Below are 22,619 nucleotides of genomic sequence, written 5' to 3'. Positions count from 1 at the left end.
CATTTCCTGCAGGCAATAATGTCAGAGTGTTGGTTGATTGTGGTATCCACGATTCACACAGTTGGACATCCAGCATAATTCGAAATTCAAAAACATGGTATCTACTAGGAGTGCTACTACAAGGCTTGCGTTCGTCTCAAAACTTTCAGACGAGGATTCTAAGAGTGTTTTCCATGCAAATATGGGACTAGAACGCCACATTGCTGAGGTCTCTGCGTAGTATGTACCAGACCATAAAGACTCCAATTGCAATAAGAGAATTGGATGTGTTTCCACTAAGCTTCGCAAAATTACATTGTACAAACTAAGAAGCCTAAGAGTGACTAAGTTCTGCTTTATCCGAAATGGTAATCAGACTACATTCGCCGATAATCATGTCTTCCTCCATTCGTATCTCTTTCTCGTTCATGCCACAAGAGCTGATCAGAAGTGCGAGGATCCTTCGTGCGATTTTCACCATTACCCCTATTGTCTACATGGTGCTCAGTGCTGACATTGCTTTTGCTGTTCCTCGTCCCAGCAGCGTCCCAAGGAGGAGCATGACCCTCCCAACTGTTGGTAAAGGAAGCACCTCTGGAATCCACAGGCCTTCCAGTCATATGCTGTTGCTGCTGCTGAGGTTGGTGCTGAGGTTGAAAATGATTGGAATGCTGCCGCTGCCATTGAGGTTGGGGTTGAGATTGGAAGTGCCCATGAGGCTGCTCTGGCTGCTGCTGCATGTACTGGGGAGGAAGCGGTGGAGGCGGAGGCGGCAGTAGCAATGGTGGTGCTTGCTGATGAGCTCGTTGATGATGCTGTTGAGGAGGCCAGCTCATGTCCTGAGGTTGTGCCAATGGTGGAGGGGGGGCACCACCAAGCGCTGCAGCCGGATCGAAGTGAGGCTGGCGAGGAGGTGGGGCAACCGCCATGTGACGAGAGTCGTTCTCGTACAGAGCGGGCCTTGACTGAAAATGAGCCGAAAGGTGCCACTCCGGTAAATCATTCCTGGAAACGGAATTAACTGGTGGAAGAGCACCGTGACCCCCTTGTAAAGGAGCCCCATACTGTTGCACAGGTGGCCGGGGCAAAGGCCCTGGTTGGCCTAGCATGGCCAATTGTCCTTGGCCGCCAGCTCCTGGAGCTACTCTTAGTTGCTCTTGAGGTAAAGGCCTAAAGTCGACCTCTGCATGACCGTCTCCAGACAGAGGAGCTATATTCCCTACAGAGTTGTAATAAGAGCGATTTCTAGTGAGGAAAGCAGGGTCCTGAGGAGAGGGGGAAGGACCACCAGGCCTTGGGAGGTACCCAGAGAAAGATTCAGGGTTAGGAGGAAGACCAACCTGCTCGAGTACTTTGGCAGGACTCTGGCGAGAGAGAAAATGAGAGAGATGAGGAGGCTCGGGATTGAGAGATGGACCAGCAACTGGGAACTGCCTAGGAGTAGGAGAATGAGAATGCCCACCAACATTATGAACGCTAAAATCAAATTCAGGAAGATCGTCATCGTCATCTTCCGTGAGAGATTGCTGAGCTGGCATATTTTGAGGGGGTCGAGGCCAGAATCCCGGAGGAACATCCACAGGGGCCTGAGCAGGTCTAAACTCCATATTCTGAGCGGGCAATCTAGGGTCCAGGTGGGGTCTAGACGCAACAGAAGCAGAAGGTTCAGGCCGGACTGGGAAACCCGGAGGCATATCAGTGGAAGAATCAGAAGGAGCAGAAGTAACATGGTGAGACTTCTGCACATTTCCATTAGAGGTTGCAGTGGTAGGAGGCGGCCAGTTCCTAATACGTGAGGGTGAGGGATCTTCTTTCGTGGGTGATTCAATTGGGAATTTAGAGAGGTGCATTGATGATAAAGCAGAGCTTACATTAATCCCGCCTCGCGACTTTGTCCTAGGGCCACTGCTTGGCTCTTTTGATGAACCAACCCCAGCCCTACTACTCTTGGAGATGGACTCATGATGAGTTGAAGATGCAACCGCATGTCTCTTTACATTATTGTTACGGTCAGCAGGCCTAGAAGAAGATGACAAGTGGCTTCTACGCCACACAATAACACCCACTAACACTACGTCCTTGCCAAGTGCTTCAGTTGATGAGTGCCCATGCTCACTAAGGAGTTTGGTGGTGCCGCTGCCAGGCGGTAGCAAGTAGACTTCATAACCAGACCGAGGCTCGATAAAGCCCACTCTATCTCCCATTTGATACTGACTTGCAATCTGTCAATTTCAGTGGCACCAATGCATCAGATGAAGTGGGAACAGTAGCCCACAGAGTACCCCCGGAAAATTATAACAAACATAATCACAAATTTAACAAACCACACCGAAAGACATTGAAAACAGACCTTACACTCTTCAACAATTGGATGAGTTAACAGATTTTACCAAGCAAATCCTAGTAAAGGCTCACACATCTGTAAGGAAGTTAAACAGAGATACTTCACCAACTAAATAAGGTACCAAGAGCACCAGACACAAAACAAAGATAAAAATGAAAAATGAAAAATGATAATTAGAAGTATATAGCAGACCTCCTTAACATGTTCTGTAGCGGCTGCCTGATCTGCATGCCCATCCTGCACAACAACAGAGATAACCTGCAAGGATAACAACGACATTGATGATTAGCCACTCACAAAAGGAAACAGAGGGTGAAAACACGGACTGATAAACACTCTCTTGAAATGAACTCAGGTAAAGAGCAAAATATCAAAAAACTGCGTTGCAAATGAGTTGCACCGTTAGAAAATAAATCAGACTCTCCAAATCGACACACAAGAACAATCAAAAGCCACACCAACCGGCACGTACTCCCAAATGTATCATGAACTTGCAGATGTGAATGGAGAAATGATTAACAAATCTAGGAAATTCAACAAGAGACTAAGACCAAGAAACACGAGACAAAAAAATCATGAAAGAAAATGCTTAACCTCTAGCCTTTAACTACAGACAAACAGTGAGCAAATATCGTTTACAAATTTCCAGTAAACAGCCGGTTCCTATATGAGAAATCTAAGGACAGCCCACTGACATTTCTCTGCGACGACTGGTTCGCAGCCAGAGGCGGTTAGCATTTGTAGTTGGGACTCTTGACATCATTTTCAGTGTCCATCCAAGAATCTCCAACTTCGAAGCATCCTCATCAAAACCTTTCCTCTGGTAAAAGAAGTTTCTGTGAAAGAGCGTTCCGTAACAACATTTGAGGAAAGAGAAGACCATGGTGATGCTCCGCAAGGAAAGTTCAACATAGCCTGAACCAGGAAGTCTCAATGCAAGCGTACTAAAGCACTATTCAAGGTATACGAGAACAACCGAAGTCTTCACTGCAGGTGGTGCCACTTCACACAATGAACCTCTTAATTTGAAGGTGCACCACAACGCATGAAGTACGGTTGACTTGTAGCGAGCATATTCACATGTCTCCGTATTACTCACTGATAGTCTATGAGAGATACTGAGTTGCTCAATTTGAAACTTCTAGTCGAGGTGATAAAATTACACCCCAGAACGTTTTGTCCAGAATGACTACATTTGAAATCCTCCCTGTAAAACTGTCTGTATTCGACACACTGCACTGAAGCCACCATTCTCGTTCAAATCTTAGGATTTTCCACATAGTGGGAGCAATAGGCTCTTCGTATATCCAAAAAATCGAAAATTAACAATCGTTGTATCTGCATATTCAGCACGTTCCAAACGTCCAAGTTCTTTAACCTCAACGTGTTTGTCATGCGTCCAAAAATCTAAAAGGTCAAGAGCATAACTAGAGTTGAGGAGAGCGATCTTCCACTTTACATACTGAATAAAAATTCTTACAATCCCGTCGAATACTGCCTACCAGTTTGGAGCGTATGCTTATGGGCTAAAATATGACCTTGGTGCTTGCAAGAGAATGCATCATATGTTCATAGGCTATTATATCAATTTCTCTGTTATCACAGAAACTTCCGGTTCTATACGTTAACTTGTCTATTACAAAGATCGCACCATCACACTGGTTAACATTCACGACAAATTTTGGTTGGTCACAAAACTGGTGTAATGGATAGAAAGTTCTGTGAAGTTGACCAAGTTAGACACTCAAGTTCCAGTTCGATGCCAAGAGCAACTATTCAGGCACGTAGGTAGCTTTTGGTTCAAACGTTTAGACCATTTTCTCAGTTGAACGAAATCCCCAAAGAACGAAAGTGACTATGCTGCTAACTACAATGAAGCAAACGTGACCAAATTAATACACTACATTGCAGAAATGGCAAGGATTAGACAAAGAACCACAAAGATCTGTAATTCAGAAAAAAATTCAGTACAAAAGCTTAGCTTGACACTTCTCCAAAATGTTCGGCATAAGGGTTTTAACATTAAGAACGTCACAAAAGCTTGAGGCTGTACCGTGACTACGCGTGAACGGGACTGCTGCAATTCCTGAAGAAACTTGTCCAAGTGCGCCAATCTTACCCTTCCCTTCAACTCAAGTGATTTTGGCCAACTCTTCAAATCTACCATTTCCCCACTGCATCACAAATCACGAGTCAAATACAAGCGTAAAGCTTAAGAGGTTGCAAGTGCCCGCAGTGCTGCATCATCCACAATCACGCGGACGTGAAACTATCAAAAGTTAACCCGCTTTCAGCAGAAACTTCGCTAAAAAGTTTGACATCAACAGATCAAAACGCCAGGGAATAGAAATGTGGACATGCAATTCATCGTATACAAGAGCACCAAAAGAAGATAGAAAACAGACTACAAATATCTAGGCCCTCATCCAAAGCGAAAGCATCTGAATCAAGGCAATGCTGCTCGAAGAACACTTACCTTCGGTGTTTAATGGCCAACGGAGAATGTCGGCTACCACTTAATTGAATCTGACCCGTCCAGACCACTCGATCTTCACCGATTTTCCCTGTGTCGCTCGGTAGCTTGACGTGCCGCTCCGCTGCTTCAGCAGACTTCAAACTTGGACTTTCATCTCGGGTGCTCGTAGACTTTAGGACTGAGCTCTCCTCCCCGGGACTGACGACTTTCAGACCAGGAGCACGGTCTTCAGCGACTTCAATAGTGACACCTAGAGAATCAGCCGCACGATGTGTCAGAGGGTCTCTGGTTTCAATAGGTGTATCTTGAAACACATCCTCCTGTACTCCATCACCGTTCTGAGTTTTCATATACTCATCAAGTGACATAATTGTTGGCAGAATTGTCTCTGAAAGAATGGACTGAGGTTGTGCCGTTTCCTTTGCACGTGACTCCTCCGATAGTTGGCTTGATTGAGTAGAAGCCACGAATACACGATCAGATTCCTCTGACCTACTTCGTTTCAGAGGAAGAGAGGTGCCATACTTCGACTTGTTTAATGAATGGTTGACTTGATTTTCCATTTGTACAGGGGCGTCCTGACCAGCCTTCTCTACATTGCTTGCAGGGAACACTGAACGAGTAACAGCTGGCATAATGTCCACAGTAGTCTCATTCTGAACATCCACAACAAACTCCCCCTTGTGGGTCTTTTTTACAACCTTTCCAGATACTGTATCAGCATCAGTGAGGACAAGCATTTTATCAAGAGCTTGTTCTTTGGCATTCCGCCAGTCTGAAAGCTCCTTAGACGCTAGCTGTTCACCACTCATACGACATAAATCTTCAGGAGGGATTTCCCCGGAAAACACTCGTGCCCGAAGCTCAGGATTACTTTTGTCTTTCAGATTAAACAGAAGAGAACGAGCTTTCTGGTTGTACATCTTCTTCGACCCATACAGCTTAAACAATTCAGCTTCAATATCAGTGGCAAGTTTTCTTGCTTGGTCCATAAAATGAAGACCTCCTTTTACATCCTCTACAGCTATTCTGCCCTCCTTTTCCTCAATTTCTAGCTTTCTGTGACCACAATCAAATTGGCCAATATCTGCTTTCAACTTCTTGAAGGGCGACTCGCCAAGATCTGCTCCATAGCCATATTGTTCTTGATCAAAATCCAATCTGTAGTTGCCTCCGCTGGTGACAAGTTCCGGAACAGACACTTCAAATGAATCTAAACTCGCAGGTTCAGTTTCTAATGGGCCTAGATCGACCACAAGTGAGTCACCAACCTTGTCACTGTTTAATGGACTTCCAGGCTCCTGTAGTAGATACAGACGAATAAATTGCAGTTAGGAACGTGTCAAGTTTTCCTCCAAATTCACAAAAAGGAGTACACGATTGATTAAAATCTAAGATATAAACGTTAGGAATCTTCGTAAACTATCCAACATATGTACGTTGTTACTCCCCGTCGCAGATATATATATATATATATATATATATATATCAGGGTGGACACCAAGGAAGTAGTCTCACCTGTGACAGACTTGCGGCTTGAAGGCCTTCCACCATAGACACCTTCTGTCCGCATCTAGGTTCTTCTTGCGCATCCGCACCCACACCTAGCACACTCTTCATTAACTGCTTGCTGACGACCATCTCTAGGGCAGAAGTCAGAGAATCACGCAGTTTTTGACGCACATTCTGCAAGTCCGAAGCAGCTGGAGCAGTTGGAGGAGAAGGCGACTCTATCATCTGCACCTGATACGAAATACCTTTTTTTAAAATTATGAGAATCGAAATTACACGCAAGGTGCACCCTACATTACTAGGTAACATAAATGCGTTTAGTAACTAGGATAGCACCCTGTAAGAAACTCGACCTGATTACAGGAAATCATGAAACTTTCTGGAGAACCTAATACGACTGCATTATAATCGTTTCATAATTGTAATATTAAACACCTATGACGCTTCGCTAACCTTAGGCTGCATATCGTGCACACATGACTTGATATCCATAAGTTCTCGGCTTTTGAATTCAGACTCTCTTACAGCCATCATTGCCTACAAAATCGCCGGCACAAAAATCAACTCCCAATATAAGTTTAAAAACAGCGGAAAAATACGAACTGAGAGGTGTATCGAAGTTCGGAAGGTAGACTGTACGTTCATTACTCCATTAAGATTCACCATTAAGACATCGCGACATCGCGACATCGCTACAAATTATCAGGACAATAACCGCACATGTACACCGCCGCATTGCACACGACAATTAATACAACCCATGCGTACCTACGAAAGTCATGATGAATTGAGTAAAAATCGAGAGATATTTATAGCAACACCGAGGAGCAAAATAAACACATCATGTTTCAATTCATTATATGCGCCCTTCAAATCCTTCATGGAATATGACGACCAAGGATTTAAAGGATACAGCAAACATAGCCGAAGTGTGGTACAAGCAAAGTCGAGGACTCATGGGCATTGCTAAGTCAAACGCTCGCCCTTAATAATGCAGTCAACTAAGAACATCTAAAGCAAAAGTGATGAAAATACGCTTTTTCATGTGATATCATGCAGGTTATTCAGACATGTCTAGTTCTCAAAATTAGTAATCCGAAAACAAAGACGAGCAACACCATTTCCTCCGACACAACTCACAAACTAAGAAGACAAGTACAACGTACCTTCAGATGATGATCTTGATGCCTCGTTGTCTTTATCTCCAATTTCTCTCTAAACTTCGTCTCCGGCTTAGGAGGATCCAAATCCATCTCAAGAGGAAACTCAAAAGGATCAAACAAACTTGACGTATCCATGGCGAGTAACGACATGATTGAAATTTCCCCCGTCGCTTTCCCGCTAATGAAATCTATGATGAAGTTATCCACATCGTCGTGACCGGCTGCAGCTTCTATCCATCCATTAAGGCGAACCAAGTCCTTGTGACCCCCACTTAGTGCTAAAGAAGTTCTCACAACCGGAAACTGGAAGGAGAGCAGCGCAATTATGACCGTCGTCCTCACAAATACCTCCGAACCTTGCGTGAAGCCGTGTTGATCAGGTCAAACGCACTCCCGTTAAGCCAATGAACCGAGATAATCTCAGGAACACGGGAGCGCACCAAGAACCCCGAAACCAACACTACAAGAACATTTGCAAACAACACGATGAAGAGACACGTTCAAACGAACCAACAAGAAAAAAAAAAAAAAAAAAAAAAATCCAACGGCTTCACGAAGGACCACGTCTCTTCCATGTCATAAGACCTAAGGATTTTGTCCGAGACTCAAGCACTCCACGCTCCCAAATCCCGCACCGAATTACAACTATTCCCAAACATCCTCCCACAACTCTTTCCAAAAAACCTAAAACCACAAAATTCACCGCCGATAGACTCCCGCCAACAGTGCCTACCAAATCCGCGTCTAACCAAAGACACAAATTCCATACTCGATCATTGCCAAAAACACACAAATAACATGCAAAACATTGAAATAAAATCGGGGGAGAAAATAAATAAACAAAAAAGGTACAAAATTAAACAAACCAAAACAAATATGAAAAGGACACAGGGCGCGAAGAAAACAACTACACGGCGAAGGAGAACAGGAGAGACATAGAAAGGAGGAGAATGAGGAGAATGAGGCGAACGAAGGAATAAGAAACGTAGTGGCTATGGCGGGAAGATAGCCATGGACACGGAGCGGAGGAACTAGAAGACGAAGGCACGGTTACAATGAAAAGAGCAGGCCAATGGTGGAGAGGGCCGGGTGAAGGGGGTCGGGCACAGTTGGGCTCGTGACGGATGGACACGGCCATAGGGGCTAGGGTTTCGTGGTGTTTCGTACGTTCGATCATGTCTCGTTCCCCCGATCTTGGCATCATGTTCCCATGGATGAGAACAGGGGCTTGTGGCGGCTTGTTGCAGGGTTGGGGTCTCTCTAACTTCAGCCACAAGCGCTTGGGTTGCGTATTAATGAGGATGACACTTACTGGTTGGCTTTTAAAGGGCTACATGCGGTTTGAGCACCTCCAGCGGGGCAAAGATCTTGAAGCCTGCATCCTGCCAAGGAAAGAAGGACTTTGGGGTGGAATGAATACTTTTCAATGGGAAGGGAAAGCTTCTCCTATGTTACATTGTCTACTATGGCATCCCATTCTTTACAAGGGTTATTATACAAATGCAATGTATATAACCTTAAAAAAGATAAAAGTAAATAAACCCAATAATGAGTGATCAATTGTGAGGCATGGATTTAGATATGGACTTCCATGTATGTGTGTGTATATACATATATGTATGTGTGTATATATATATATATATATCTATATATATATATATATATAGAGAGAGAGAGAGAGAGAGAAAGAGAGAGAGAGAATTTATCTCTTTGCATGCTAAATTGTAGTGAAGTTTAAAACCATTTATATAAAAGAACAAAAAATACAATATTTGTATATTTTCTTAGAACTAAAAATTTTATTTTGAGGTATTTATAATAAAATTGTTTAGAATTTAGATGTGGCTTGAAGAAAAGAAAAAAAAATTACAAAAAATAACTTTAAGACCATTTTTTGTTTTAAGTACATATTTAACTACAAAGAAACATAATCATGCAATTAAAGTATAAAAAAATGAAAATATCAACTAAACAATATTTTTTGGAACATATTTTGGAAATTTTAGTAATATATTTTATTAAATTAAATAAAAATTTAATAAAAAAATATGAATATTTAAGAATACATAGAGGAGAATGATAAAGCAACCCAAATTTTTACTGAAATAATCTATTCTTTCTTAAGCAGCATTGCACCCTTAGAGCTCTTATTCCTAGTTTTAGCAGTTCTCTATTTCCAATTGTTATTAAAGATAGGGGCGGAAGAATGAGAACATCGAGAAGAAAGGCAACAATTGGAAATATGAGAGTCAATAGGAACAAAGAAATAGATGGGAACTAGGTATGTGGGTCAATTTAATCAAAATTTGGATCACTTTATCATTTTTCTATATATATTTATAACATTACAATAGATAAAAGAAAATAAAAGAAATTAAAAATATATAAGTTCTTATAAAATTGATAATTATATTTACTTCTATTTTTATAATTATTTTCACAAGAATTAATACTTTTATATCATTTTTAAAAATTAAATCAAATTTTATTAATGTGATTAATTAAAAATATATACTTAATGTATAATAATATAAATATTAAAATTATATATAATTAATAATTAATATATGTGTATATGTATGTAACTATATATATATATATATATATATATATATATATATATACATATATAGAAGGTGTTGTTAATATCACCAAAAGTTTTGCTAGTACTACCACAAATTGTCCTAAACTTGCATTGCTTACTATAATGTATTTTATGAAACATTATAAATGCATATAACAATGGATAAAATAAATATTCTTTATAAATGTATATTTTAGTGTTTCATAAAGTGCATTATCATATACAACTTAAATTTAAGATAACTTATGATGGCATTAGTAAAACTATGATGACATATGATGCATGGCAAATTGTAGTAGTAGCAGCTAAAACTAAAGTGACATTAATAATATTGTATATATCTATATATATCAAATTATATCATAAAAAATAAAAAATAATTAAGAATTATAACTATACATATTTACTCCAATAACTATTAAGTAGGAATAAATAAAAATAAATTAATTTCACAATATCTTGTAAAAAATCTTCTTAAAAGCTTTATAGATGTTGCTTTGAATTTACACAAGTTTGTAGCTAATTGATAGGCTAGAAACTTGATCAACAAGTTAGCTACATGTCACTATCAAGTACATGCATTTCAAAGAAAGAAATCTTCAATACACTCTTTTGTCACTCAAAAAGACCACAAAATTATACAAAGATGATAATATATTGAAGTAGAATGGCTATTGCGAAAGATAAGAAGATTGAAAAGTCTTGAAATAAGACTAAAGATTAGAAGGGCATTAACAAGAGTAAAAAATGCTTCACTCTTACATCCATATATATTATCTAACTAAAAACTATGTGACAATGTTCTATAGGACCTCTAGCACGTATTGACTTTATAAGATATGTATATTAACTTGCAAAGCAAGTTTGTTTTATATGTGCAACATAATTAGCTTATTCTACAAGCTACCAATATGTATAGCACATGATTAACTTATTGATCAAGTTTTTAATCTATCAATTAACTATAAATACATATAAAGTTAAAAATTACATCTATAAAGCTTCTAAAAAATATTATGGAATTAATTTATTTTTATTTACTTCTATCTAATTATATAGGTGATTATTGGAGTAAATATATATGTTTGTGACATTATCTCTCATCTAGAGATGAGTTCTATAAAGAGCAATTATCATATTTCATAGGTCTTACTTTTCTTCATCTTGCTTTTGATAGATGTTGTCAATGAAAAGCCTTAGCCTTCTTCATTGTATTTATAAGATTTTTTTATTGGTTGCCATGTGCATTCATTAATATCATATCAATACCAATGGATAAGGTATTTCAATCTATTTTGGCATCGTCTTAAATCTAAGACTTCATCCACCTTGAATTCTTTATTATTATTCACTTCTATAAGAAGTGATGGCATTTGATTTCTTTCTAGGATATTCATTGTCTTATATAGCTTAAGAAGAAACATGTGAAATATAAGATGGATCTTCATAGACTTTGAAAGATATAATCAATAAGCAACAAGATTGACTTGTTTACAATAAGAAAAGATTCAAGCTTAAAATAGTCTAACTTATTATAAGGATGAATAATCTTAATATTGTAATAAAGTAATTATAACTTATTACTTATGTTGAATTATATTTGTTCTTTGCAGTAGGCATCTGCATTAATCATTTGTCAATTTTGAGCTTTTTTTAATTACACCTTCATTGTTGCATATAGCTTTAACAAACAATTTATTAAATCTTTTGTCAAAAGATTATGAACTTTTGAAAAGTCTAAATTATAAAGTCATAGATAATAACCATAATTAGTAAAAAAATATATTTTTTAAATAGAAATATCAAGGACATGAACTTGATGAAAGAAAATAAATAAATAAAACTTTTTCAAAGAAGTATGTGTATTAAAAAGAAATTAAAATAGCTATTACTAAAAGATAAAAAGAATATAGACTCTTGAAACTAGACTAAAAATAAGAAAAGAATTGACAAGAGTTGAGAAGGCTTTACTCTTGCCTCTATATATATTATCTATCTAAGACGTTTGTGGCAATGTTCTATAGGACCTCCAAAATGTGTTGACTTTGCATGGTACATATCTTCACTTCTAAGGCAAGTTTTTTTTATGAATGTATATAATTAATTTAATTTGTAAATTATCAACATGTGTATTAAATAATTAACTTATTGACCAAGTTTTTAATTTATAAATCAATTGTAAATACATATAAACTCAAAGCAGTATCTATGAAGTTTTAGAAAGCTTTCTTAAAAGATATTATTAAATTAATCTACATTTATTTATTTCTATCTATTCATATTATTTAAGTAATAATTAAAATAAATATATGTCTATGGCATTATCCCTCCTTCTAGAGACGATTTCCATGAAGAATGATGATCACATATTGAGAGAGTCTAAAATGCAACAAATTATATTTGCCACATACTCTAATCTTTATTCTCTTTGAAGGTAATTGTTAGGTCTTTTTAGCCATCAATAATGTCTTATTTTAAGGTAAGAATAATACCATGTTATTTAATCATTATTAAGACCTTCATAACTTCCTTCAAAAAAAATATTTGTAATACCATCAGGAGTTGTTTTTACCTCCAATAAAATCACCAAACATCAAAACTCTCTTATTAGATTGTCATATCAAAAGCGTTGTATCTCACCATCTATTCAAAGAAAAATATGTCATTCATGAAGGTCTTCATCCCTATTACTTCATCTTGAAGGTTGTAGTAATCACAATGTAAGCAAATAATGGCTCTTGAGTTGAATCTGCTAATTGTTGATTCTCTATTGTTACAATTACACAAAATCTACAAACAAAGGTAGAAGGTAGAATATAATATTTTTTAAATTATATTTCTTTTGTAGCAAAGATTTATTATCTTTCATATTAGTCTTAATGGATGTCATTGATAAAAAGCTTTGACATTTTTTACAACATTTATAAGATTTTTTGCAGGCTTCCATGAATATTTATTAATATCATATCTATACCAATGAATAAGATATTCCAAGCTAAATTGATGCCACCTTGAATCCAAGACTTCTTTCATTTCAAATTCTTGATTATTATCTACTTTTATAAAAAGTGATTGTATTTGTCTTCTTTCTAAGATATTCACAATCTTATATGGCTCTAAAAGAGATAGATAAAATATAAGATGGACTTTTATATACTTTGATAGATGTAATAGATAAGCACTTAGATTGAATTGTTTATAAATAAAAAATATTTCAAGCCAAGAGTAATCCAATTTATCACAAGAGTAAATAGTTTTAATATTACAAAAAAGTAATTATATTCTATTATGAATGTGAAAATGAAGTTATTTCTTACAATAGACATCTGCATTGCTCTTTTGTTTTTCTTAAGCTCCTTTTAGTTGTGCCTTCATTGTTATATGTAGCTCAAATAAATGATTTACCAAATCTTTCATCACAAGATTATCAATTTTTAAAAATTCAAAAGTATCAAATCATAGATAATAATCAATATTAGCAAAGAAAGATATTTTTTGGATAGAAGAATATATCATATTATTATAAACATACTTTATCAATAGCAAAAGAATTATTCAATCATTTTAATGGTAATTGATGGTACTATCACGGACATACATAGATATTTTAGTAAATAGTATATGATTAGGTAAGAATAGATAAAAGTAGATAAAAGTAGATTAATTTCATAAAAGCTTTTAAAGAAGCTTCCTACAAGCTTTATAGATGCTGCTTGACTTTACATGTCTTTGTAATTGATTGATAGGTTAGAAACTTGGTCAACAAGTTAACCACGTATTGATAGCTTGCAAAACAAGCTAATTATGTGATGTACATATAGAAAACTTTCCTTGCAAATTAAGGTATGTATCTTGCAAAGTCAACATGTTTTGAAGCGTTGTTGTTTTTTTGATCGATAAGTGAACTTGAACTTGAATTTTGATAAGGACATGTTTCAAAAAGCTTGATAATAATTCAAAATACATGTTATTAAAAAATATTAAAGGTATTTGTGATCCATATATAAGGTAATTAGACTAAGAGTGCTTTCTAGATAATAGCACCATTCTTGTCACAAATCCACAATTGCAAGAAGTTCTTTATTATAGATCTTATAGTTGATCTTAGTTAGTAAAACTTTTTTAGAATAAAAAGCTATTAAGTGAATTTTATCATTTATTTCTATTTATAATAATAAAATATCCAAATCAAAGTTTGATGCATTTATTTCCATAAAAAAATGGCTTAAAAAAATTGACATGATATAAGATTGGTGCAAAAACAAAGTCTATCTTCAAAGCTTCAAATAATGCTACCACTTTTTGATTCTATTGAAGTTTTTCTTTATAAGTCAAATGTGTAAGTAGAGTTGTAACTTTAATGAAGATCCAATAGTTAAAAAATCTCAAAAAATATTGAATATCTGTTACCATTTTAAAGATCTTTTTATCCATAATAATTTAAACTTTCTTAGGATCTATCATAAGTCCATCATTTGAAATGATATATTTTAAGAAATCAACTTAAGTAGTGTAAAATATACATTTTTTTATATTAGCATAGAATCTCGTATCTCTTAGTTTTTATAACACACAACAAATATGAAGTACATATTCTTTTGAATTCATAGAGTAAATTAAAATATCATCTAAATAATAGACAATAAAATTATCCAAAAACTCTCAAAAGCCATCATTCATTAGATACTGAAAAGTCGTTGGTGCATTTGTAAGTCCAAAAGGCATGACATTATATTCAAAATATCCATATCTAATTCAAAATGTAGACTTCTATTCATCTCTTCTTTTAATGCATACTAGAATATGTATCCTTTGTAGATCTATTTTTGTATAGATTTTAATTTGATTCAACCAATCAAAAAGTCTAAATATCAAAGGTAGCAAATACTTGTTTTTAATGGTGATCTTGTTGAATCTTTAGTAATTGATACAAATCTATTATGATCCATCTTTTTTTCTTCACAAATAAAATTAGAGTTTCTAATAGAGATTTGAAATAATGTATGAAGTTCTTAACTAAATTTTCTTCAATATATTCTTTGAATTTAGCCAATTCATTTTATAATAAAATATAGATTGGTCCAAATGGTGGTTGAGCTTCTTCTTGAAGATTAATTAAGCAATCATAGGAACAATATTTTAGAAGAATATTTACATTTTTTTACTTAAATACATCTTAAAAATCTTAATATTGGCTAAGAATGCCATTTGAAGACTTTACACTATTAGAAACAGATGTAGCATAAATGATACGAGATATTTTTTTTTGCAACATGCAAAAAAACTCTTTTACTTACAAATACATGTTTGATTGTATTAAACTTATGATTTTCTACTTCATTAACTACATTCTTAATTATGCTTTCAAAAAAGTCAAGATTATAAAAAATCTAATTTATTTAAGGATTATATTTTTTTAACTATGATAAATTTAAAATAAATAGATTAAAAAGAGATTTGATAATATTAAATGCTATAAATCTACTATGACTATTAATTACTATTTTTAAAAGAAATATTTTATAAATAATGTCTTAAAAGGACAGTGGACAAACATCTATAAATCCTACATGAATAGATTTTATTTTCTTTATTAAAAGTATGTTATATCTTTTAATAAACTCTTCATCTAAAAAATAAGTTGAAGCTCTTGAATCTAGCAAGACAAAGGCTTTGTGATGTTTAAGTCCTAAATTAACATCTATTGTAAAATAAAGAGAGAATTTTGAAGAGAGATTATGACTATCATTAGGTATTATACAAGGTCCCAGCTTGACAATCCCTATTCTAGCTGGATTAATTTGTTTTTGGACATATAATCTTCTTTAATAGTCATACTTCTTATTTAATGATTGTATCATTTCTTTGAATAATATTGAGTAATGTACTTTGATTTTTCATAGTATAAACACAATTCTTCTTGATAATAATAAGTCTTTTCTTGCCTAGTAAGATATTTGAAATGTATCACATTAATTTGTATATCTTTTACTTTCATAGGTATGTATTGAGAAGATGTTGGTGTTGCTATTGAATTGTAATAATATTGAGGTCTATTAATGTATTCATAGCTTGTGAAACAAGCTAACTATGAGGCGCATATATAAATAACTTGCTTTGTAAGATAAGACATGTATCTAGCAAAATCAACACATATTAGAGGTCCTATAGAATATGGCCATATAACTCTTGTACTTTTCTTACTACCAATTCACTCCTATTAATTGTAATTTTTTTAATACAAATATAGCAACAAATAACATCTCTCAATAAAAATTGGCATAAATTTTTAATATTGTTTGTTCTTAATGCTTATCCTTCAATCATATTTGATAAATCTTCTTGTGTGAATACCAAATAATTTATTTGTCCAAGTCCTATAGGCATTGTTGCAAAATTGACTATCTATCTATAATATAAAGGTAAAAGATATGTTGGATATAATATATTTGTTATAGTCATATAACTGAAGAAGATTTAAGAAGTTTTTAAGAAGTTTTTTGTAGATTCTAATAGATTTTAGAATATTCTAAAAGATTTTAATAAGTTTTCTATAGATCCTAATAGATTCTAGAAGATTCCAAAAGATTTTGATAGATATTAAGAAGGTTCTAAAAGGTTCCAATAGATTCTAAGAAAGTTTTAGAAGGTCATAGGAGATCTTTGAAGGTTCTAGGAGACTTAAGATGATTTAGAAAGTTATCAAAGAAGGATCTTAGGCTTGCTTTGTTTCCAAGCCTCATAAAAAATTCTCAAGAAGCTTCCTAGGGCCTAGTATATATAGGAATTAAGGTTGAAAGGATCCTCAGTCTCGACAATTCACTTCTTGTAGTCTAATTAGGACCTTTTTGCTTTGTATCTAGTTATTTTTCTAATGTCAAGCTAACTCCATTTCTTCATTTTGAATCCTTGTCTTATATATGATTCTTAATAGTTTATTGAGACTACTATAAAATAATATTAAAAGCTTGGTCTTTCTTGACATAGAGTAGATAATCCTTCTTCTTGGAAGTAGTATAGCATTCTAAAGGTTGCAGACTACCCTCTCTTTGATTAATATTGTTTTTTTTCTTAATATTCTTTTTATTTTTTTCTTTATACCATAGATCAAGTTTTTTTTTTTTTTTTTTTTTTTTTTTTCTTCTTCTTCTTCTTTGAATAGGCATGTTTTTCTAATTTTTTATGGAAAAAGGTAAAAAAGTCAATATGATAGACTTCAAAGAGATCAAATTAGATTTTATTATTAATACTCTTGAAGCATTGAAGATCAAGATAAAGACTTTTTTGAAGCAAAATAAAGAACTATATATGACTATACATAATAATCAAGGAGTTGGAATGCCTCAACCACTACATTAAATGGCAATAGAGGTTCTAAATTCTCAAACAACTATATTTGCTTCAACATACCAAGGAGGTACATCCACACAAAGCAATGATGTAATAACAATAACAATAAAAGAATTAAGGATCAGCCTTCCGAAAAAGTTTGATGGCACCTACTCAAAACTTCATGGCTTTGTAAATCAAGTATAATTAATCACCTTGCTTCAACCTCAACGACATTCCAATGAAGCATCTCATCTTAGTTTAGTTGATACCTTGTTCTCAGATTAATCTTTATCTTGATTTGTACCATTATTTGAAAATAATTCTTCTATATTGTACAATTTTGAAGCATTTTTGGCAAGATTTGCAGAAGCATTTAGTGAACATGATGAAATTCATTCTTTAAAAATTAAAATTCAAAGCCTTTGACAAGAAACATATTTTGTATCAGTATATGCGTCAGATTTTTTACAATTAACATGTGATATAAATTAGAGAGAAGATGCATTGATGAGTCAATTTCATTGGGAATTAAGAAACAATATTAAGGACTTATTGTTGTCTATGTCAGATCCTCAAAGACTCAATGAAGCCATTAAACAAGCTGTAAAGTTCAATAACTGTTTATTTCATCAACGATAAGATAAATGTTCTTCAATTATACGACATGTATACACCAATTATTTTGCAACTTCTTCACTGCCTAATTCTAATGAGCATTTGGAAGTTGAAGATATGTAGATAGATATAGTTCACTTCAAACTTCTTTCTGAGTAAAAAAAAAAAAACATTGAAGGAAACTTGGCCTATACTTATATTATAAAAAACCTGGCAATAAGGTTGATAATGATTCAGAGAAATGCTTGCATACATATTGAATGAGGAGTGTGGCCATATCATCAAAATCTTTGCAAAAAAATCAGGGCATCTAGCCATAGTAGGATCAATGCAGTTGGATTCTTTACTATTACAAATCAAAAAAAGACTTGTACTCTCTGCCAACCGTTCCCATTGTTTTACTATATTTGTACAGTTAGGAGTCACAAAACTAGAGTATCATGCATTACTTGACTTGGGAGCCTCTACATGTTTTATTAATAAAGAATTTTTTAGATTACATAAAATTTGTATAATTAAAAAATCCAAAGATGTACATGTAGAAGTAATAGATGGTCAACCTTTATCCTTTAGAGACATCACTTATGAGATGATTCCATTAAAAATAACCTTTGACAACCATAGAAGCGAAATTGTATTCAATGTCATTAGATCACTATCAAGTCCAATCATTTTAGGACTTTCATGGCTTGAAAAATACAATCCATTGATGGATTGGGTATCTCAAAATTTAGAATTTTTTCTAGTAGATTATGGAATCTTCAAATTTATGAAAAATCTTCTAACTTTCAATAAGTCAAAACTTAAATAATATTTATTTATTGGAGTTAAAGAATTTGTGAAAGTAGCCAAATAGGGTACTACGTTTGCTATCTTCATAAATCCACAATCAAAACTTATAGTTACTATAACAACAATTTCAAAGACGTATAAGGATTTTGTAAATATATTTAAAAAGAAAAATGTGGACATCCTACTGAAGCATCGTCCTTATGATTGTGTAATTGACCTTTAAGAAGATGCTCAACTACCATTTGAATCTATCTACAATCTATTCCAAATTGAGCTTGTGACTTTAAAAGAATACATTGATAAAAAATCTAGCTAAGAATTTTATTTGATATTCCAAGTCGCATGCTGATACTCCAATATTATTTGTAAAGAAAAAAGATGGATCTTTACGGATGTGTCTCCATTATTGAGGTCTTAATAAAATCATGGTAAAGAATCAATATCCATTTTTGTTGATATCTAGACTTTTTGATCAACTTAACCAAGCAAAGATCTTTATGAAAATTGATCTATAAGGTACGTATAATTTAATATGCATTAAAGAGGGATATGAATGGAAGAAAATATTTTGCATTAGGTATAGACATTATGAATACAATGTCATGCCTTTCAAACTTATCAATATACTAGCCATATTTCGCAAGCATCTCAATGACTTTGTTGTGATATATTTGGATGATATTCTAATCTTTCCTAAGAATCCAAAAGACTACGAAAATCATGACTGCCTTAAGTTGGAAAAGTTGCAAAGTACTAGGCTATATGTAAAATTGAAGAAGTATGCATCTCATGCACTTCAAGTTGAATTTTTTGGATATATTATTTCTAACAAAGGTCTTTTTATGGATCCAAAGAAGGTACAAGCAATCATCAATTGGACAAAGCTAAAAACTATACATGATGTTCAATACTTTTTTGGATTTGCAAACTTCTACAAGATTTTTGTTAGAAATTACTCCAAAATTGCTACTCCACTTATACGGTTGACATGCAAGGATAAGTTGGACCAAGGCCTCGAAGCAGAGAAAGCTTTTCAAAGCTTAAAAGATGCTTTTATAACAGCTTCAATTTTGATACATCTAGATTTCAATAAGCCTTACTTTATGGAAATTGATGCCTCAAACTTTACATTGGAAGCAAACTTCTTGCAATATGGAAAAGATGACAAACTTCATCCAATTGCATTCCATTCTAGAAAATTTTCAATAGCAAAAATCAAGTTTAAAATCCACAATAAAGATTTGCTTGCCATCGTGGATTCTTTCCAAGAATGGTGCTACCTTCTTGAAGGTGCCTCTCATTAAGTGATTGTATATAGAAATCACAAGAATCTTGAATACTTCAAGTTAGATCAAATCTTGAACTATTGCCAAGGGTGTTGGAGTATATTTTTATCACAATTTAACTTTTGTATCATGTATTGATTCAACAGCCAAAAAGAATTATCAGATATATTATCAAAACGATCCTACTTTCAACCAAAAGAAGACAAGGTAACATATGATCAATAACAGGGAACTTTGTTAAAGCTTGAGCAATTTCATCTTTGAGCAATGAATGTATCAATACTTGTGGATTTAGCATTTTATGATTTGGTTCATAAAGCCTCAACTATAGACCTTCTTATTCTTAATATCAAGTGTCTTGCTAATAACCTTCCTCAAGAGTTTTCTAAATTCAAAATTGAAGACAACCTCTTGTTCTTTGAAGAATATTTGTTCATTCTTCAAGAGCAATTCGTTTGTACGTTCTCTAAATATGCTATGACTTTACTACAATCATATATTTGAGATTCAGTAAGACAATGGAAATTCAATCTAGAGACTTTTGGTGGCCTAAAAATATAAAAAGACAAGAAATTTTTACTATCATGTGATACTTATTCAAGATCAAAAAATCCTTGATACTGGCTATATGGACTTCTTCAACTCCTTTCTATTCCAAGACAACTATGGTCATCTATCTCCATAGATTTTATAATAGATCTTTTACCATCAAGCTCATTTGATACTATCTTCATATTTGTTGATTGATTGACCAAGATAATACATTTTATATCTTACAAGAAGTCAAGTACTGGTAAAGAAATGGCAAGACTCTTTATAGACAATGTCTATTGTTACCACGGATTACCAAATGACATTGTCTCAGATTGTGGGCCACGATTTATATCAATGTTTTGAAAGGCACTCTTCAAGATTCTTAAGATTGACATCAACCTTTTTTCTACCTTCTACCCTCAAATTAATGGCCAAACGGAGCAGAATAGTCAAATTCTTGAGCAATATTTGACGTGCACTATCAGCTATCAACAAAATGACTAGACTTCTTACTTGTTGTTGGTAGAGTTTGCATATAACAATACAATCCATGCATCTATGCAACAGATGCCATTCTATTCAAACTATGATTATCATCCAAAGTTGAATATGATACAGCCTTCAAAGTCGACAAATCTAATAGCAGAGGAGTTTGTTACAAAAATGGCTAAACTTCAAGCAACCATGAAGATTCACCTAGAAAGAGCTCAACAATGTTATAAGCTAGTGGTAGATGAATTGAAGAAGGAACATCTTCCATTCTAAATTGGTAACAAAGTGTGGCTTCTTCGACAAAATATAAAAACCAATAAGCAATGTATTAAGTTGGACTACTGAAGGTTGATACCATTTGTGATTCAAAAACAAATCAATAATATAACTTATTGCTTGGAATTACCTTCATCCATGAAGATTCATCTAAACTTTCATGTTTCACTTTTGGAAAGGTATAAAGAATTGAACATACCAAGTCGAAGACAACCACCACCTCCTATGGTTGAAATCAATGATCATGTTGAATTTGAAGTAGAAGCAGTATTAGATTCAAAGATAAGACATGGAAGGCTTGAATATTTGGTTTATTGGCATTGATATGATATCAATGATTACACATGGAAACTAGCTAGCAAGCTTATAAATGGACAAATAAAGGTTTAAAAGTTCCATCAATGATATTCATCCACAGTGAAAGCGACAAAATGAAGAAGAATAGCTTGATAAGATGGCTTCACCATGAAGATTCTTAGTTCTTGGCCTCATAAAGAAGGAGAAGAGGCAATTTTTTCAAATGTTTAGAATAATATAAGTCAGTAATTTGAGTTCACAATCATAGCTTATTTGTATTCTTTTGATATAGTCTATCTTATGTGATATGGATAGTCAAGAAATAGACACCTTATCAATCATACCATCTCAACCAAGTAGCTTGCGAAGACGACTCTAAGATAAAGAACCGCCTAAAATATGAAGAGGTCAAAAAATACCTAGTAATAGATTACTAGTAATTGTGTTTGAAGTAGAAGTTGATTGTGAAGGATATCTAAAAAGAGTGTTTGCAAGAGAATTTCATAACAAAGATATCGAAGTTCATGCTTGATTACAAGTAGAAGGCTTGGGGTACTATCAATGGCTAGAAAGGCCTATGAATCATTTGCCTTACAAAAAATAATTGAAATATATAGTGGATACTATGCAACAGATCTTCAACTTCTTGCATATATACTGAGTTGTAGCAACATTGCTTCTTAGAGACGTTGAAGCTAGAGAAAGATGTGATGTCATGGACATACAATTGAAGAAGGTTTGAGAAGGTTCTAGGAAATTTTAGAAGGTTCTAATAAGATTTTTGTAGTTTTTAGAATATTCTAAAAGATTCCAAAAGATTCAAGTAGATTCTAAAAATATTCTAGAAGGTCATAGGAGACCTTACAAGGTTCTAAGAGGCTTTAAATGATTTAAAAAGTTCATGAAGAAGGATCTTAGGCTTGCTTTGTTTTCAACC

The 22,619-nt window shown here is 34.0% G+C and overlaps 1 protein-coding gene across 6 annotated transcripts; it reads right to left on the bottom strand.

Moving 5' to 3' along the window:
• Positions 1-224: 224 nt before the first annotated feature.
• LOC112292392 (uncharacterized) lies at positions 225-8,626 on the bottom strand. 6 transcript variants are annotated; one of them, XM_090256529.1, is made up of 8 exons: positions 7,478-8,610; positions 6,765-6,848; positions 6,318-6,542; positions 4,800-6,100; positions 4,377-4,497; positions 2,516-2,581; positions 1,320-2,201; positions 1,062-1,198 (listed from the first exon to the last, which is right to left on the bottom strand). In XM_090256529.1, exons 1-8 carry the CDS (start codon positions 7,622-7,624, stop codon positions 1,190-1,192), a joined length of 2,835 nt encoding a protein of 944 aa, XP_090112655.1. In that variant the 5' UTR covers positions 7,625-8,610; the 3' UTR covers positions 1,062-1,189. The 6 variants fall into 6 exon arrangements, with proteins under 6 accessions (XP_090112651.1, XP_024396588.1, XP_090112654.1 ...); XM_090256525.1 differs by having other exon boundaries at positions 225-2,201; positions 6,318-6,536; positions 7,478-8,624; XM_024540820.3 differs by having other exon boundaries at positions 225-2,201; positions 7,478-8,620.
• Between the last annotated feature and the right edge of the window lie 13,993 nt (positions 8,627-22,619).

The sequence above is a fragment of the Physcomitrium patens genome, chromosome 15 (genome assembly GCF_059467195.1).
Source record: "Physcomitrium patens ecotype Gransden chromosome 15, ASM5946719v1, whole genome shotgun sequence".
NCBI lineage: Eukaryota > Viridiplantae > Streptophyta > Bryopsida > Funariales > Funariaceae > Physcomitrium > Physcomitrium patens.
This window is presented reverse-complemented; position numbering and strand designations above follow the sequence as displayed.

What these genes read in the sequence shown, in the direction of transcription:
- LOC112292392 (XM_024540820.3), bottom strand. Translation starts at nt 7,624, where the DNA reads ATGTCGTTACTCGCCATGGATACGTCAAGTTTGTTTGATCCTTTTGAG. An exon ending in CCCGTTCACGCGTAGTCACG is followed by an intron (nt 2,582 to 4,376) that starts GTACAGCCTCAA and finishes TTATCCTTGCAG; the next exon opens with GTTATCTCTGTTGTTGTGCA. An exon ending in CTACAGAACATGTTAAGGAG is followed by an intron (nt 2,202 to 2,515) that starts GTCTGCTATATA and finishes TGAAATTGACAG; the next exon opens with ATTGCAAGTCAGTATCAAAT.